Source organism: Miscanthus floridulus, chromosome 2 (assembly GCF_019320115.1).
Source record: "Miscanthus floridulus cultivar M001 chromosome 2, ASM1932011v1, whole genome shotgun sequence".
In the NCBI taxonomy this organism is placed as follows: Eukaryota; Viridiplantae; Streptophyta; class Magnoliopsida; order Poales; family Poaceae; genus Miscanthus; species Miscanthus floridulus.
The window spans coordinates 33,654,243-33,673,589 of NC_089581.1; the positions used below are offsets into that span (position 1 = coordinate 33,654,243).

The 19,347-nt window shown below is 45.1% G+C and overlaps 3 protein-coding genes and 1 long non-coding RNA gene across 7 annotated transcripts in view; all 4 read left to right on the top strand.

Annotated features, from left to right (window-relative positions):
• The first annotated feature begins 722 nt into the window (after positions 1-722).
• Positions 723-6,082, top strand: LOC136521457 (uncharacterized). The gene is made up of 9 exons (XM_066515204.1): positions 723-984; positions 1,338-1,424; positions 1,567-1,965; positions 3,077-3,212; positions 3,287-3,449; positions 3,951-4,079; positions 4,819-5,013; positions 5,183-5,305; positions 5,417-6,082. Exons 1-9 carry the CDS (start codon positions 726-728, stop codon positions 5,516-5,518), a joined length of 1,593 nt encoding a protein of 530 aa, XP_066371301.1. The 5' UTR covers positions 723-725; the 3' UTR covers positions 5,519-6,082.
• A 3,694-nt stretch (positions 6,083-9,776) lies between these two features.
• LOC136538403 (small ribosomal subunit protein eS21-like) lies at positions 9,777-11,846 on the top strand. The gene is made up of 4 exons (XM_066530378.1): positions 9,777-9,861; positions 10,636-10,703; positions 10,795-10,927; positions 11,665-11,846. Exons 1-4 carry the CDS (start codon positions 9,778-9,780, stop codon positions 11,725-11,727), a joined length of 348 nt encoding a protein of 115 aa, XP_066386475.1. The 5' UTR covers position 9,777; the 3' UTR covers positions 11,728-11,846.
• Positions 11,847-13,643: 1,797 nt separating this feature from the next.
• On the top strand, positions 13,644-18,726 carry LOC136538404 (uncharacterized protein At5g01610-like). The gene is made up of 2 exons (XM_066530379.1): positions 13,644-14,206; positions 18,333-18,726. The coding sequence occupies exons 1-2, from the start codon at positions 13,700-13,702 to the stop codon at positions 18,336-18,338; spliced, it is 513 nt and encodes a 170-aa protein (XP_066386476.1). The 5' UTR covers positions 13,644-13,699; the 3' UTR covers positions 18,339-18,726.
• Positions 18,727-19,152: 426 nt separating this feature from the next.
• The window catches only part of LOC136538405 (uncharacterized), a 29,145-nt gene continuing 28,950 nt past the window's right edge, over positions 19,153-19,347 (top strand). For all 4 annotated transcript variants that reach the window (XR_010779328.1, XR_010779324.1, XR_010779325.1 and 1 more), the window contains exon 1: positions 19,153-19,334. This is a non-coding gene — a long non-coding RNA (uncharacterized lncRNA). The remainder of the gene's footprint in view (positions 19,335-19,347) is intronic.

The window sequence follows — 19,347 nt, forward strand, 5'->3', positions numbered from 1 at the left end:
ATACTCTATTAAAAACTGATTTTAGATCTCTTGTTACCTATTTTGATTTTCAACGTCCATATTGCCAACTCAAATGTAACCTCACCCGTACCGGTCAACACTGGCACCAGTACCACACACCCCTACGACTACGACGGACGGCATCACGTCACAGGTTTCCCTAGCCCGTGCCAACCCCAACCAGAAGGGAGGAAAGCGCGGGGTCCACCCAACCAGAAAGCCACCACGAACGAAACGACCAGCCGCCTACCAAGGACCGCGTCCATGAGCGTCGTGATCCCGACGACGCCTACCCCCCCGCAGCCGCAGCCTCACCGCCGCGCTCCCTCCCCACTCGTGTGGTGGTGTGGGAAGCCAAAGGGAAGCCGAACTTGCGAAAGCCAGAGCACGACACGGAGGCGCGCCGCACCGCAGCCAGCCCACGCCACCACCTCCTCCACCTCATTCTCTCCCACCACCACCGCCCCCCACCTCCACCACAAAGTTCGCGTTGCGCCGCGCCTCGCCCCGCCGCGCCAAGCCGCGCGGCTCGTCCCGTCCCGTCCCGTCCCTCTTGGAAATCCTCCCACGCAACCAATCGCCTCCCCGCCCCGCACCCGCGTGCGTGCGTGCGTGACGCCGCCTCGCACTGCCACCGCCCTCTCCATCCACCACCCCGGTGACCCCCGGGGCGCCGATCTCGCGTCGCGTCGCCCGGGCGAGGAGGAGGTGGGTGGGTGGGAGGGATGGGGGCGTGCGTGTCGCGGCCCAGCGCGTGCGTGGGCAAGCCCCACACGCCGCGGTCCGGCGACGCCAGCGGCCGCTCGGGCGGCGGGGGCGGGGCGCGGCGGAGGCGCAGCCGCCGCGTAGGGAAGGGGCAGAGGACGGCGCCGTCGCGCGCCGCGTCCATGGAGACCATCCAGGAGGCTGACGTGCCCGGCTCGCCGTCCGCCGCCGCCGCCGCTGCCGCCGATCACCGGACGTACAGCAACCCCGCGTTCCAAGGTGGGTCGGTGGGTGGACCGACGGGCTGCTTTCTCCTCTCTCTCCCTCCCCCGTGCGCCTTCCGCCCGCTGCTTGTTTCGGGGTCTGGATTCTGATCTCCGGGGGACCATGGGCGCGAGATTGCGCGCTCTTCGGTTCGGGGTTAAATAAAATTACTGCATCTGGGGATCGTGTGCGTCCAGCAATAGCTACTCACTTTTTTAATTCGTAGCTCCGGAGGCTTTGCGACCCTGTTCTGTAGAGTGGGGTTGCAGCTAGTATCTGGGGCAGTACGCATCGCAGTTCGTTGCGTCAATTCGTACTCGATACTCCAATATGACCTGACGTGATTTCGGGGGCATCTCGTGCTGCAGTGCCCGGGAGCATTGAGGAGGCCTGGTACGATTCCTTGGCGATGAGCGAGTCGGATGCCGAAGACGATTTCCACAGCGTGCAAGATGGTAAGAGTGCTGTCGTAGTAGCCTTGTAGCTAGGTCCCCCGCACACCATAATTTTCAATGATTAGTTGAACCTGCTGAATTTTCGCCCCCATTTTAACATGCCTTTCCGTTTGACTGATTGAGCTTCTTTGTTGTCGTGCAGATGCTTTCTCATTGAATGGCTTCGAGAACGAAGCTGCATTGAGCATGAGAGACGGCAACGGTGGGAGCTTCAATGGAGCTGCGCAATCAGGCGAGCAGCACCATAAGAAGCCAAAGTCCAGCGAACTGTCAAAGGGAAGCTCGGAGAATGGTGTGAGGACGTCCATGAGCCATGATGATGCGGTGGGCGTTTCTGGTGCTGATAGCACGCACGGTGGAGGTAGGATACTGGACGATTGCGGGCTTCTGCCAAATAATTGTCTCCCATGGGCCTCTGCTGTTGGGGTAAACGAGAAGAAGAGAACTCTTTCCTCGAGTCCTACACATTCAATGAAGATGCCTTCTTTGAAGCTTTCCTTCAAGAAGAAGTCAGGGGAAGCTCATCCATCTTCCACACTACGTAAGCATTTCTTCTTAAGTCATTTGGTTAAGAGTTAATAAGAGTTAAGACGCCCTTCTCAAAAGCTGAACTGCAGATTGTACCGATTTTCCCAAACATTTACACTTTCCATAATTCTCTGTTTGATGAGTTGAAACCTTGCCAGCAACTTGCTTGCTCTCTTTTATGACATAGGACTATTGGTGTCCATAGGGTAGTTCATTAAGCAACAAAGAAAAAGGCAAAAGGTGGCACAGAGAACTGATGCTTTCGAGTAGTGACAATACTCCTATCTTCATTGCTTGCATGGTTCACCAGTCATGTCAATAATCTTTCATTTAATGGTACGAAGTAGCATTGTATTGATAAAACTGTTGCATTGGTACACTCTGGAAAGTTAAGATTCCATAGCTGTACTCATTGGCCGTCTGCAGAGGTCTGGTCTGGAGAAACATAACACGAATGTATGGGAGAGGGAGATGTCTTAAAAGTTACTAAGGCCTTGTTTAGATTGCAAATTTTTGCAATCTGGACACTGTAGCACGTTTCGTTTGTATTTGACAAACTTTGTCCGATCATGAACTAACTAGGCTCAAAAGATTCGTCTCATGATTTACAACCAAACTGTGCAATTAGTTATTTTTTTTTACCTACATTTAATGCTCCATGCATGCGTCCAAAAATTGATGTGATGGAGAGAGAGTGAAAAAACTTGGAATTTTGAGGCAATCTAAACAAGGCCTAAAACTAAGCTGTACACTCTATCTGAATAAGATGAGGTCTTTACAGCTTTGTGAGAATAGCACTTGATTTTGCTGGTGGTACTACTCACAGTGCAGATGCCTTTTATGGCACTTAGATATACTTTTTATTTTCTGTCACTACCTGAGTACCGCTTTTGTCTGTGAAATAATTTCCAAAATATATAACAAAATAGTTCTAGCTAATCTATGTTACAAGATTTACCGTAATGCACTAGTAACTTGATTTGCTGTAAGTTTTTTAGCTGCATTAAATTTTATACCATCTGTCAAGGTTAACATGTTAAGTTTTTTAGCTCCAAAAAATATTATCAGTATTCATTTTTTTTTCATTTTTCCTTTATTATCAGTATAACTTTATTTTGTTTCAGTATCTGCGAAGGATTTCCTGGAAAGGCCTCTAGCAGGTTCTCAAGTACAGTTGTGCTTGCTGGAAACAAATATGCTCAACAGTTGGTCTCATATTGATCCCGGTACATTCCGAGTCCGTGGAGCAAACTATTTTAGGTAAATATCGTTTTATTTGAAACTCCTGGATGCTTTTATGGGAGTGATCTAAGTTTCTAATGCACTTTCTCCAGGGATAAGAAGAAAGAGCTTGCTCCAAATTATGCTGCATATTATCCATTTGGAGTTGATGTGTACTTATCACCACAAAAACTCAATCATATATCTCGATTTGTCCAACTTCCTGATATTCAACTCTCCAGCAAGCTCCCACCTCTTTTGGTGGTCAATGTACAGGTAAGTCATAAGTACACCAAAGACAATGCACTGTTTCATGGTGAAAGTTTTGTTTACAGCCCTTTTGTTCATAGACTTTCTAACTCGTCAAAGATATGGAGCATTTGTCTGTTTATTCATGCCACTCCTTTTTTTCTCATTGGTGCTCAATTTGTCCAATTGTTACACTTGCAGACACTTGTCACTTAGTGGTGAAGTGAACATGTCAACTTGCTTTAAACATATTCAGATGTGTACTTGCTGTAGTCGATGCCTATTTTTAGTACCAAATAAGTTCAACTTAGTGAACTAGTACAAAGGGCTGGACTGAAGCAATCGGTGAGCTCTGTGTAGCATGTTATTTATGTTTGCCTGCCTGAAGTAAGCCTCAACAGTGTGCCACCATAGCAATGTTTGTTTTAAGAAATAGTTACTGTAACATGGATTTCAGTATTTTTCTGTGAGTTTTATGCTCTTGCCATTATTCAGTTAGTGTATTGACATTTTGTATACTTTTCTCAGGTCCCATTATATCCAGCTTCATTATTTCAGAATGAAACTGACGGGGAAGGGATGAGCTTTGTTTTGTACTTTAGGCTTTCTGATGGTTACTCCAAAGAGCTTCCACCTTCATTCATTGATAGTATTAGAGTAAGAGCTTCACTGGTCTTCAATATATTTTTTCAGTAATATCTGTTACTATTTTTTGTACTTTTTATATATATACAGGTATGTACTTTTAGTCAATGAGTATTTGAATCATTTTTCTTTTTATTTTGGAAGCAGTGAAAGCCTTGGAACAAAAAATGTCTAGCTAGATGAAATAAATAATAGTAGTCCATATATAGACTTTATATCAATTCATGCAGGTGATGCTTAACCATAGTGGAGAATATTTATTGCAGGGTTCGATGATTGATTTGTTATAGGTTATGTAGAATCTTGAACTTTCCCCCTGCATCTGAGCTCTGAACTATTAGTTCAGAGACATACATTTTCAGGGTCGTAACTTTAGGGTGGACTGCAGCTGAAGTCCCCTTTGGGCTCCTGCAATTCTTTGAAGTAAAGAGTCCTAGCCTCCTAAGGTTGAACTCCTTAGGCATATAGTTGATCAAAGAAATGATGCATAGCACTTCTGTAGCATTGACTGTTTCACAAGAGAAAAGATAAGGCATTTTTTGCATGTAAAAATGCAGTTTCAGTTATTGAAATCGGTTTAGGATATGTAGACTGGTTCTTTTATATTGTCAAGTTAATTTATATGGTTATGTGATTGATGATAACGTTAATTGTCAGCTTTGGCAATTCCCATAGATATGGAGTAGAAAGGTAAGTTATATTTCAGTTCTATTTATTATCAGTCAATAATACTTCTTTTCCTCCCCAACAGAGGCTGGTTGATGATCATGTAGAGAAGATAAAAGGATTTCCAATGGAAGCCACTATACCATTCCGAGAGCGGCTGAAGATACTTGGCCGGGTAGCTAATCTGGAGGATCTTCCTTTGAGTGCAGCGGAGAGGAAGTTAATGCATGCGTATAACGAGAAGCCTGTCCTTTCTAGACCACAGCATGAATTTTACCTGGTTAGTTGTGTTTATTTCTAGAAATTGTTGTAGTTATGTAGTATTCATCTACATTATTGAGCCCACCATCTCATAAATAAATGCAATAATAGAAATATCTTGTTCTAGACATACTTTGAACTTTGATTACTGCTTGAGGGATTATTGAAACATCCTTGCTTCTGTGCAGGGTGATAACTACTTTGAGATCGACATTGACATGCACAGATTTAGCTACATATCAAGGAAAGGTTTTGAAACGTTTTTGGACAGGCTAAAAGCATGTGTTCTAGATGTTGGGCTGACTATTCAGGTATCCCAATTGTAAACAATAATTTCATTACTATGCAAGATTGTACTTTCCCAGAAAATTGTTCGAGAAAAAGTAGGTCAGGTCACTTACTGTGCTCGCTTCTAACTGCAGGGAAATAAAGCTGAAGAGCTGCCGGAACAGATCTTATGTTGTGTTAGGTTGAATGGGATAGATTACACCAAATATCAGCCTCTTTTGACTCAGGGTGCCTGAAATCAACGCTTACAAGAACCAGCTAACCGTCATTTGGATGCTGAGAGGTAACCATATCAGGACCAGACTCCTGGAGATTTCAGACCAGAGCCGCTGTCAATTATCACAGCTTCTGCCGAAAGCCCGAAACTCCATTGGCCCTGTTCGCTTGTCTGATGAGCCGTACTATTTCAGCAAACGAACAGTGTTTCTCTCTCACAACAAATCAGCGAATGGTACTTTCAGCCATGACTTTTCAGCAAAGCGAACGGGGCCATTGTCCGAGCTTAGTTCGTACAAGTAACATTAACAGAGGAGCAAGTGACTCAGTGACCACTGGTTGGTCCCGTTCGATCCATGGTGCTAATACAGCCGATTCTTTCTGAAAATTTGGGGAAAAAAAGGCGGAGACTGCGGTCCATGTAAATCTGTAAATCATTGCTGGATAGCTCCGGTTGCCTCCCTTTGCTACCCAACATTCTAGATTTAGTAAATATCACTAATTTTGCCTATGATCGAGTAGGTTTAGGCGCACTGAAACTTGTAGAGGTTCCATTTTAGTTCGTGAATACAAGCTGTTTGACTTATAGAGCAGTGCTGTAGGATATGAGCTTCATAGGAATGTGGCACCTCTAGCCCGAAACCTGACAGCCAGCCGGCTTGCATTAAAGATCCCTTCGGAATGCAGGAATTTTATAAGATTCCACAGGAACAAGATGTGGTCTCGGCCCAAAATATCGTGTACAACTTGCATGATGCTGAGTTGGTAACTTTGGAAGCTTCGTATGGCCTAGGGCTCTCGGCCCCAATTATCGTGTGCAATTTGCGTGATCCTTAGTTGGTAACTTCAAAAGATTCTCGGAATTTTGGTAAAGGGGGGCTTAGGAATAGAGAGTTTGGTGCAAAACCCTCCTCCAACAGCTTCATTCAAATGGCTCTTCATATGATAATTTGGAAATTCAAATGGCTCTTCCTATGACAATTTGGAAGTTTATCGGAATGGTGGTAGAGGTTTTTGAATATGATAATTTGGAAGTTTATCGGAATGGTGGTAGAGAGGTTTTTGAATGCGCAGAGGCTGATCCCATTACAAATTGAACACATTTATGCCTTCATTGTGGAGTTAACAGGGAACCCATGCCCTATTGTGGAGTTATTAAGGTTCTGTGGTTGACAGAACACCTAACGTGTGCTCTGTGGGAGTTAATTGCAAATGAGTTAGCCACAACGAGAATGACCACATGACCTTGGCCTCAAGGTTTGGTGTCTATTATGTATGGCGTAAGAGAGACACGAAGGTAGGTTGTGTTTTAGCTACATTCCCTTGTTAGTGTGTAACAAGACTTTGTTTTTCTTTGGTTGTACTAATAGAGTGATTATAAGAGTCTCTTTATATCCTTACTAATTGATGAGAATAGAGATTTTGGTAAAAAAATATCCCCCAACAGCTTCTTTAATAGATGTTCCGATATAGCTATCTTTATTCTAGATTTTTCGGCAGCCAAAGATGAGCGGAGCTGGCTCTTTAGAGTGTGCATAAGATGTGGAGAAATTGTTAGAGGATGAAAAGATATAGACAACGATTTTTATTCAAATGTCTCTCGAAATGATGACTTATAGAGTCATTTTAAAAAAGAATCTTGGAGATGCTCTTGAGAGGGTCAAAGTCATTCAACTTAAGAGAGAGAGCATGGAGATACATGAAGTGACTAAATATAAGTCGAGTTGATGGTGCGAATGGCCCCTTTGAATTGGTTTGAAGTCATGTATTTCAAAGGTGTTAATTGATCGAGATCGGACTTGAAACAAGTAAAAATTCACACCATAGCATGTACGGGGCGACAGGGTTGATCTCTGGCGAATTGTCCAGCGATGCATCTCAGGGACTCAACTAGTAAAATTATCCGGTGGGTGACTTGTTGGCCAGCTTACTAACGTGTTTCGTATGATCCGGTGGAGGAATATGTGACCTCGGTGGATCGTTCGTTGGGAATCCAACTTGACATAGTAACATACGACAAAGAACTGGATGTCGTGTTTGTCCTAATAATACATCCATGTCTCGAAATAAATCAATTTCTAGAATCATCCTGAGTTAAATTATTTTAAGTTTGACAAACTTTTTCTGTGATCCAGTGGTAAGGCTATCCAGTGGGACGCTACCCACCAGAGTTCAAATCCTGGTGTCGCACCTTTTTCTGAAAGTTTTTCAAAAAAATTTAGGGTACACGCACGCGTGCGTGTTCGGTGGTACTGCGTGTCTCACGCACCACCGGAGGCCAGAGAGGCTCTCAATCTCTTCTTTGCGTGTGTACGAATGCGCACGCGCGTGTGTGCGTGTGGTGTGAGTGTGGAGTGTGTGAGTTTGTGCGTCTAATTTGTACTCGATAAAAAAAAATAACATTCATGACACCAAATATTTGTATATTATGAAAATGTATTTAATAATGTATCCGTAATACTAATTTGGTATCATAGATATAGTGTTCTTTTCTATAAAATTAGTTAAATTTAAAATAGCTCGACGTAGGACTAAATTTAAAAGTTTATTTAAGTTAGGACCAAGAAAGTATAGAAATCAATAATAAAACAATAAAATAATAAAATAATAAAATTAGGACTCAACCAGGTAGCCTCAATGCGTGAATTTCAAGAGCTAATGATGACTGGCTCAAAAAATTATTGGAGCGAGTTTGCCAAGAGAGCCCTGTGCGATGATAAAGAGAGAGAGAAAGCCCTGTGACCTGTAGCATCCAAATGGGCTTTGGGCTCCCATGATCCCATCCCATCGAAAGGGGCCCGAGTGCTGGGCTGTGGGTGGCCCCAGAACCGAACACTAGGGTTTATACGAGCCTACTCGGCCTCACCCTCTCCTTATCCACCTCTCGTGAACCGTCACGCCGCCGCCTATAGATGTCCAACGGGCCGGCCCGGCCTGGCACGGCCCGATGGGGGTCGGGCTGACAAGGCACGATGTGCCCCGCGGGCCGTACCACCATGGGCTTCGTGCCTGGCCGACGGCCCAGGCACGGCCTGCTGGGCCATTTTTCGTGCCGGCCCGGCCCGAGAAGCACGGCTAATCCAGCGTGCCGGGCCGGCCCAAGGTCCACTACACCGACAGAGAGAGAGAGGGGGAGGCCAGGGCGCCAAGCTGCCATCGTTGTTTCGGAAGGCCATGGACGAGTACGACGTGACCTCTCCATCCCCGACCTCTCAGCACCTCGACTTGGCTAGATCCATGGAGGATGAGCGATGTGGAGGCTGGATCCGCGGAGAACGAGGCTGGATCCACGCAGAGGAGGCATGTGGAGGAGTAGCAGCGCGTGGTGGTGTGGAGGTGGGATTCGGCGAGCCGCGGGGAAGAAGGAGCTCGTGGCGTCGGCGGCCGGCAGGGCGGAGCTCGAGCACGCCGCGCTCGCACCCAAGGCGCGACCTCATGGAGGGACCGAAGGAGAGGAGCCCGAGGCAGGTCGCGGATGGCCGCCGACCCGCCGTCGATGCCAGATCTGGCGAATAGAGTAGGCGGGCGTAGGGGATTCGACGGGTTGGAGTGGAGGTGGGATTCGGCGAGCCGCGGGGAAGCAGGAGCTCGTGGCGTCGGCGGCCGGCGGGGCGGAGCTCGAGCACGCCGCGCTCGCACCCAAGGCGCGACCTCATGGAGGGACCGAAGGAGAGGAGCCCGAGGCAGGTCGCGGATGGCCGCCGACCCGCCGTCGATGCCAGATCTGGCGAATAGAGCAGGCAGGCGTAGGGGATTCGGCAGGTTGGAGTGGAGGTGGGATTCGGCGAGCCGCGGGGAAGCAGGAGCTCGTGGCGTCGGCGGCCGGCGGGGCGGAGCTCGAGCACGCCGTGCTCGGTCCCGAGGCATGTCCTCACGGAGGAGAGGAGCCCGCGGCGACGCATCCCGTTGGCAAGTCGCGGAGAGGGAGCGAGGGAGAGAGGTGATGCGGCGCGGCCGTGTGGAAGAGAGGGAGCGAGGCGAAGGTGAGAGGAGCGAGGCTGCTGCTCGCGACGGCCGTGTCGGGAGGGGGAGTTAGGGTTAGGGGCGATGGGGGAGTGAGGAGGGGGAGGGGAGGAGGAGCGCTGGGCCGCGGGGAGAGGACAGGGGAGGAGGAGTGAGGCCGGGCCGCTGCCGGGCCGACCGACGCAGGCCGGGCCGTGCCGTGCCAGCCCACGGGCCTGAGCAGCGGCCTAGGCACGGCCTGCTCCCTCGGGCCGGGCCGTGCTCGTGTCGGGCTAAAAAAGCGGGCTTTGTGCCGTGCCGTCGTGCCTCAGGCTGCATGGACATCTATACCGCCGCCGCAGCTGTCTTCGTTCTCCTGCGTCACCCTCCGCCGCCGCTGGTCGACGAAGAGATCTTGAAGGTGAGTAGTATCACCAAAGATTTTCGTACTCACGTTCTCTTTTGATCCAGTTCGCATGCGCCCGCACGGCTAATCGCTATGCGATGGTTCGCTCTAGGATCTCCACTTGGTAGTTTCCGAGTAGTCGCTTTGAACTCTGAACTTTTGTGAACCAAATCGGTAGGATGAAGCATGTTTTTGGTGAAGCCAATTAGCCACGCACGTAGTAAGGCATTAGATCGTAACGTATTATATATCAATGCTACGCGCACATTTGTTTCCTTTATAAATTTTGCCGTCGGCATTGCGTATTTGATCAACTTATCATAGCACGGGCTAGTGGATGTCTTACTGTGACTATGTTATCAAGTCGTCGTCAAACTAGCAAACTTCTTAGTATATAAAACAAAGAGCATATCATGTGGGCCACAAACATACGAGTTGTTATTACCCGTCATCAAATATAAGAGGAGAAAATAATCGTCATTTGCAAAAAGAGGGGGAAAGAATTCTCTGTGCTTCATCTCAATCCTCCTCAAGTCAAGTGGTAAGTCTGTAAGTGGTAACTACGGAGCACTACCTTGCGAAACTACAGCGATTCTGAATTGCTAAGTGAGCAGCCTTACTTGTATCTTGTCACCAGAGGCAGAAGATCGTAATGCCTTGTGATGCATTGATGAAGGGAGCCATTTGGCAGTAGTTTAGCCTTCTTAATTACTCTTCTCCTTTTGTCCCGAATTACTTCTATCCTTACATATGGAAGTTGCAATGCCTGATTGTTTGCTGTTATGGTAGTTCCTCCCAGTTGTCACCATGCAGAACGAGGAGGGTAAGATGGTGGACCTCTACGTCCCCAGGAAGTGGTAAGTTTTGCTTCAGTTCTCTTGTTTGACTGCATCGTTGTTATCGCACTATTGTTCGTGCTGACCTGTGTTTTTCTTTTTGTTCCTACAGTTCTGCCACGAACAGGATCATCACTGCCAAGGACCATGCCTCTGTGCAGATCAACATTGGGCACTTGGATGAGAATGGTGTGTATGTTGGCAATTTCACCACGTTTGCTCTCTCTGGGTTTGTCCGTGCTCAGGTAATTAACCTTGTTGCAGTCTGGCTATCCATATGCAGCTTTCAATTGCATGTGTATTGTTGGGTACAGTGGACTTGCATGCCAATATACCATACATCAATATAGGAAACGATCAACATCAATTTCACCTCTTTAGTTACATCATGAGTTACCTGTTTGATTTTACTGTGCCCATAAATCAAGTGACGGGCTGCCATGGTAGGAAATACTAAGCTCCAGAATATGCAATGAAGTCATATGATACTTTATCAATCAAGATTCTATCCATGAACCCTGATGAGGCCATTTGGCCTTGCCTTTGTTGCTTTATCTGCCAATTCTAGCACAGCAGCTGCTGGATATCATCCTAGATAATTAAAGTTTAAACTGAATGCTATAATGTACCAAGCATTTTGGCTTTGCTGATTTCTTCTGTCCTGTTGGTGTGATGTGGAAGCATTCTATTTCAGTTCCTACTCCCTTCGTTCCAGAATCTAGGTCTTTTTAACTTTGTCCTATGACAAATTTCTTTTCCTTGACCAAAAAGTTTATGGAAACATGCACATGTACAACATCAAATTAGTTTCATTAAATTCACCATGAAATATGCCTTGTTTGCCCGGTCCTTTGGTATTTTAGATGTTACAATATTTTTCTACTTAGTCAATGTTAGAGAAGTCAGGACAAAGCGAAAAACTGGACTACATGCATGAGTAGTCTATATTGCTGGGTTCTGATTTCACATTTTGTTTTGACAGGGTGATGCTGACAGCTCATTGGACAGGCTGTGGCAGAAGAGGAAGGCTGAGATCAGGCAGTAGTAGGCCTTGTTTGCTTCGAGAGACACCTAGAATTGGCTCTTACGATTTTGGTGTTTTCTTGGTAATGTTTTGATTTCTGTATTGGACAAGTTTGGATGAAATGCTGTGAGTTCAGCTGGTACCTCTAAACCAAAGAATTATCCTAAGCTCTATCCCTTTCGAGCCTTTTTAAGCTAAACATTATAGCAAAGGACCGGACAAATAGTCTGATGAGTGGTTGCTTGACGAATTTTTAGAAAACGAAAACATCATTTCAGCATGTAGTTCTGAATCTATCCAGCTTCCACAAAATCGTATGGGAAGTGGTAGCGCCAGCCTGCTCATCTTACCTTAACCTCATAGTCTATTTGTCATTTGTGTTGGCAATGCGAAATGGAACACGTTTTGGGTGCGTCAGCGATGATAGTAGCACTTCATCATAAAAAAAAGCTAAGAATTTGAGGTTTGATTAGTTATGCCAAACCTGATTAAAAATGATACGGGTTTGTCCGGTGTTTCTCCAGTCCTATATCATATCAATCTAGAGCATATATACCTCTAAGTCAAACAGAAAATGGTGGTTGTGGCAGTCTGATCGTGCGTTAACGTCAAAGTATTAGTTTTGTTTACACGTTGATTGGGAGCATGTTTTCTTGCTGCTTACTCTATAGCGTCGGTTGTTAACTGTCGGCGATGAGATCAGCATTCGCAGACTGAGTGAAATCGTATTGTTGATCGCATGCGAAGAAATTATCGTAATACTGAAATGTTCGTTTTGCAGGTAGCGCCAGTATTATCATCTTTTGAATACTTTTTTGACGTGTCTGCTAATATCCGAGCCTCAATAACATTTAAAACCCTGGAGAAGTTTTATCGATTGCCTCTTCCACCTGTTTAATAATTGTTACATTTTGGAAGCATGATCAGGACTATAATAATTCATGGTCAGCATAACGATGCTTTGGAAGGAAGCAAGGGACCAAACCGTGCACTGAAAAAGGGAAAATGTGTGGTGGGTGGGTCGGCGTATTGACTGAGAGGCTCGCATGACGACATGAATTTCCCATCCATGGACTCGTTTTTTCTTTCATTCACAGGGAACCTCAAACCAGTGTTAATGCAACTGCGAACAAGACATGAATTTCTTTTGGGGCGAACAAGGAATGTCGCTAAATTTTGGTCAGCCAGATCAACAGAGTTTTAACGTCCCATGGAAAATCGTAACATGTCTCCAGATTTTTTTATTATCTGTTATATACAACTCCTACAAATCTAGAAGTACAAGAAGGAAAATAATGATAACATGGCAGTACAAGTGTACAACGACCTTATGATTTTGCTTGATATACAGCCTGGTTGTTTCGACTTATACGATCGTAGATTATAAGGTACAATAATATTTTTCTCTCACACCAAATCAGCCAGCAATACTTCTGACTTATAATCCACGATCGTTTCAGCCGGAACGAACGGGCTCATAATCACGATGTGGTGTGTGAACATATTTTGAGAGATCGTCGTCGTCGTATCTAATCCTAACTACTTCCTTTAATAATATAAACAAACTGTACTGGCCCAAAATCCAAATAGCTTGTCTAGGCCTTGTTTAGTTCCCTTCAAAATTCAAGTTTTTTCACTCTCTCTTCATCACATCAATTTTTAGCCGCTTGCATGGAGTATTAAATGTAGGTAAAAAAAATAACTAATTACACAGTTTAGTTGGAAATCACGAGATGAATCTTTTGAGCCTAGTTGGTCCACGATTAGACAATATTTGTCAAATAAGACGAAAGTGGTACTATTCATCAGGTTGAAAAAACTTTCAATCTAAACGTGGCCCTAGATTTGTATGAACATAAGATAAAAAAAAAATCCCCTAAAATCCACAAGTCAAGAAGCACTTTAAAGCCATAGTCAGTCCTTCCACATCCCAAAACGCAAGACACAAGCGAGAACAAGGAAAACACGAAAAATTCCCAAACCCGCAACGGCCATGTCTCCGCTGCCCCGCCTCATCCTCCTCTTCTTCTTCGCCGCCGCCGCGGCGGCGGTCACGGCGTCCGTCGCATCGCTCAACGGCGCGGCGAACGACCTGCTCCCCAAGTACGGCCTGCCGAAGGGGCTCATCCCGGACTCCGTGGCCTCCTACAGCTTCGACGAGGCCACGGGCACCTTCGAGATCCACCTCGCCAGCACCTGCTACGTCCACTTCGGCTCCCACCTCGTCTACTACGAGAGGACCGTAACCGGCAAGCTCTCCGAGGGCGCCATCTCGGACCTCTCCGGCGTCCAGGCCAAGAAGCTCTTTCTCTGGGTCTACGTCACGGGGATGGTCGCGCACCCCGACCAGGGCACCATCGAGTTCCAGGCCGGCTTCATCTCGGAGTCGCTATCGGCCTCGATGTTCGACGAGGTGCCCACCTGCGGTTCCAGCGTCGGCGCGCAGCTGCGCGGCGCGGCTGGGGTGATCGGAGAGCTTGGCCTGCTCCCCGTTGCGCAGGTATTTTTACGTCTTAATTAACTCTTATTTAAGTTGCTCGTCTGGTATCGAATCAGTTTGGCGATGGATGGGAATTAGTCCCACTTTTTGTTTACTTGACTTGATTGATGAAATCGTAAGATAGAAATTTTAGCTGAATTTTGATCTCTGCCAGTCATGTTCTTTCATGTTTAAGTAGTTCTGCGGTTCTGATACATAGAGATTTGCCTTAGGAGTTTGATCAGTTAGTTCTTGGTGCTTGGATTTCACACTGAGACTTGCAGATCTAGTTCGACCTTCACATCCTGAACACTTGAAATTGGAGGTCTAGTTTTAGCTTGAGCACTCTTTTAGCTTTACCTACAGTTGTTGACTTGCTGTGAGCATTCTCACAAGTCCAATGATGCATATAAATTTTTATGTGATGTTGTTCGCTTTTTTTTTTGGCTTGGTTATGTGGTTCCAGAGGGCCTGCTTGAGAGTTTAAATGCGACAGAACTTATCATTTGTTGTTTATGGAAGGTTGTGAAGATCTCTCCTGCGTATTCGAGGGGTGGGGGGGGGGGGGGGGGTGGGGGGGTTGTGAAAATAGATTATGGATGTATTTGGGCTTATAAATGTTGACATTCTTTTCCATCTTAGGTATCCTACAAAATAACTTGTCTACTTAGTTCGCATGAGTCACATCATTTAATAACAGAAAGATCAATCCTTGCTTGTGTTTCTAGTCCTTTTCCACTGACTTAATTACTTCTGATCAAGCCATTAGTTCTTCTTTACCAATCAATTCAATTACCCTTAGGCAATTACCACAGAGTTCCAAAGCTTAGTCTTTGGGTTTCCTATAATCAGTCGCATCATTTACAAGGATGACACATATGGTAGCTCTAATGCAGTAAATCTTATACTAAACTTGGTTTCTAAGAATCTAATATGGAATAGTATTAACTAAAGAGACCAAGGGATGCCCATTTCAAGTTTAAAAATTCAGAATTCTTGAAGGTGTTCTTTTTTAATGAGTTTTGTGTAAATATTTGTTGAGCTAAATGGTTCTTTTGATTATCAATGCATTTGACTTTATATTTGGCTATGATAAAACTGCTATTGGGAGGCTATTACGGTCCAAGGATCAAACACTTTATTATTCTTATTCCATCTGTTGGCATTGGCTTATGCATCAGCAGTTCATCATCTGCCTCTCATGGCCTCATTTTGTTAGCTTCAACATGAAAGGAGACAAGTACTGACCTTATAAAATTTATAAAAAAGGGTCTCTCAGGAACTAAAACCCTTTTTCATTGTTTGCTACTCAACTGTTAAGTTCAGACATTGGAAACAGTGCAACTTAACTTGGCGCAGATATGGTGGATGCATCAGTATTTTCATGGTGAATGGCATTGCAATCTGAAATTAGCTCCTAGATTTAAAAGGACTACAGATGAAGATGCATAGGAATTGGTGTTAGATCCATATATGACATGTGGGCCTATTACTAACGGTGACAACTGATTTGTTATCCATCCATCCTATCCCTCCAACCTAACGCAAAAATAGAACCATTCTATCCTTCCAACCAAACACAAGAATAGAGCCATTCCATCCCTACAACTAGGGATGGAACGATTCCGTTCTCCCACGCTCTCCAACCAAACGGACCCCAGATGGCCGAGCGCGAGTGGATTTTTTTATCCACTTTCATGTTTCCATCTATTATGTTGTGGATTTAAGTTTGAAATTGAGATATTCATCTCAACCTATGTATTTATAAGCTACTTTTGTTATCTATCGGTATTAGACCTGGTGCGGGTGATATCTTGATTCGGCGCAGACAGTATGTATGCTTTGATAGTGGCCCTAGGTGTCAAAATTGACGAGCTCTGCCACTGTTCATGGGTGCTGCACAATTGAGCCAACAGGAGCTAGCCACCAGTTGTCCTTATTAACTGTACTGCCAAACGGCACGTGCCATGAATTCATGGCGTGACCTCCCATATAGGAATTTCAAATCTTACTTAAAACGTGATCTTCTCACCTAGAGCTACTTGGCAGTGGCTATATTTTGGAGATAAGGTAAGCTATGGGCCATAAGCTTAACATCCGCTAGTAGGTTCCATTGGTTGAACTTCTCTGATCATGTTCCAAGTTAGATAGGGATAAAGAGTGGATACCTTCTGTTGGTGCTGAAACCAAAGGAGAGGGAGGGACCTATAGGCTTTAGTGGTTGGCTTGGCTCTTGAGGACATTAGGTACCGAAAATATGTAGTTTCACTTGGGCTTTTGGCATCAAAAGTAACCGTTAGATAGTAGCGGAGAAAGAGGGGATACCATCTGTTGGTGCTTAAACCAAAGGAGGGGGAGGGAGGCTGTAGCGGCTGGCTTGGCTCTTGCAGGGGTACTGAAAATATGTAGTTTCACTTGGGCTTTGGCATCTAACGTAACAATATTGGATGATTTGTTGTCTGTTTCAATTATATAATTTTAGATATTTTCTTATGTTTCAGTGGAAAGAATATTATATCTCAGTGACTAGGTCTGTCCCAGTCTGTTCATTTTACATTAAGACAACATAGCTTTAATGATCTCACTCATGCATTGTTCTATAGTACTAGATGAAGAAGACACTCCTTTGAGTTGCAAAGTGTTGAAAATGTCCGGCTCTGTAAATGTGACCTTGAAAATCAAGACTTAACATTTGTACTCTCAACTATTTGAGAGTACTTGTCATTTTCACTGTTGGATTTTTTGTCATTTTTCCTAGACCCCACTCATGTGGGAGCCTCTGGCACTGGGTCTGCCCTTTGTTTTATTGTATCTTTCATTAGCGGTAGGAATGTGTTATGTGAATTTCCTTCATTTGTTGTCTGCAAACATGGGCACCGAGCTTTTAGTTTGGTAATCCAATTCATTTGGGCTGAAAACGATTCTGAGAGAAAAGGGACACCTTTAGTATCCTGTGCTTTAGTGAAACTGACAGTCAGTAGCACACACATAACTTTTAAAATATTTTGTTTAATACTTGATATTTCGTACTCACGGAAACAGTTGGTTTGCTTGTCATGTTGTATGTTTTACTGTTACCTACCAAAATTTAATATGCAACATGATGCCTCGATTTTAGGGCTAAGTAGGAGGATAGCGCCCCCCCCCCCCCGGCGGCCACGATAGGGGTAATATTTTGGAAATATCCGAATGTCCAAGCAGTCAAACCATAAGACATAACAGAATTCATCACATTTTAATTTTCTTGTTAGGAACTGTGATCTAGAGTAATTCCTCGTTGTATTTGGATTTTTATTTGCAGCAATAAAGGCACTGACTACTATTTAGTGCACTTTAGTATTCCTTGAGCTATTGATCTGCCAAGAAGAATAGGAAATCCTTGAGCTGAATACTAGATGAAAACCACCTAGACCTAACAAAGTTAAGTGAATACCCAAAACCTTAGTAATTTTGTTTCTACTGTAGTACTGTGCCCGAACAGCAACTCCTACTGACTTTCCTAGTCCACTATGCATCCTGCTCCAGAGTCCAAATCACTGTTGTTGCGTTCATAAAAAATGCCGGCTGAGTAGTATTGGCAATTTGGCATGGATATCTGGTCCCATTTCCCTATCGTGGGATCTTGGAACAACAGATATTCGGCGTAGTCTTGTGAGTTGCTCTTTGAGGACTGGGGATGGGGATTAGCCCTATTATTGTCTGCCGTGTTGCAAATTCTGTTGCATCTCACCGAAATGTCTGTTAACATGCTAATCTTGCAGTGTTGTGTTTTGCTAATTTGTCTTGAGGATAATTTTCCCATCCTAGTTTCTTTTTATGGCCTTTAAATATTCTGATGCTTTGGATGAACTGTTTGGGAGGATATGTTAGGATGACAAGAGCGATGAAAGGGAGTTTCTTTGTGAAGACATATATCCTTGATTATAACTCATGAGTTATAGATGCCTTCTGTCATGTTTGGTCGTTTCAGCCTGTGCCATATACTTGTGGCACTGTTGTCTCCTCTCTGCCACTGAACATGCTTGTGTCAATCAAGTTGGACACAACATTTTTTCTCCTTGATTATTTAAAAAACCGTAATTACTTCACATGAATAAGTTTTTAGCTCAGTGCTAATAAATCTGACTATGTGTTCTTGTCCTTCCAGGCCTGAACCTCGAGTTGAGAATCCACACTCCCAGAGAACCGCAGGACCTTCCAGTTTGCTGTCGCCTGAGCCCTAGAGTGCAGGACGTTCAGCTGTGGTGTGTTCTGTTGCCTGTACCAGTATCTGGTTGTTGCTCCCGGTCTCAATGGACATCGATGGATGCAATGTAGAAATGTATATCCCTATGCTGTTACTGTTACTGAACCTGCGTAGGATGAAGTCAAGTCCTCCTCAGTCTCTTGTAGTCCTGGATTATCATATATTCATGTCATCATGTGTGGAACCATGAGCTGCTCCAGAAGCGTAGCGGCACGAGCATAGTACGATGCGAGCATGTAACGTATGCGTGGTTCTGCAGAGTTTGGACAATATATGTAACTGCGGTTATTGTCAACCGGGCATGAAAAGTTTGGTTTTTTTAGCGAAAAGAAAAAAAGAAAAAGAGAAAAGGATGAAAAAAAATGTTTGCTAAAAAAAGCATGATTTTTTTTTGTTTGGTTGGGCGGGTGATTTTCTGCCGTCCCCCGATTTGGCCCAAAAGGCCCAGGAGCCTAGCAGAAGAGTCCTCGCAAGCCGTTAGTCAAAACAGAATTACCCGGAAGCCGTGCGACGCGGGCGCGCGCGACGCGATCTCCTCGTGCCCACCGTCACTCTCGCCGTTCCGCTCCGCGCCTACCACGGTGGTACTGAGACGGAGTCGAGTCGAACAACCTGTTCGCTTGATCGTGTCTGTCGATTATAAGCTAACTGATGCTATTTTGTTATGAGAAAAAAATACTGTATCATAGCTAATAAATATGATTGATATGATCTAAGTGAATAGAGTGTAGTGCTCCACTCTCTGCCCACAATGCCACACGCCATATTATATACGGCCTCAGCTGCCCCCAGCCCGAACGACACCAATGCAATCGAGAGTATAGATCCAAAAACGTTTTGTGCTCTGGGCGGCCGCCATGGCGACCTCGATCGGCGGTGGCTACTGACGAGCCGGTAACACAGGTTCGTTTCCACG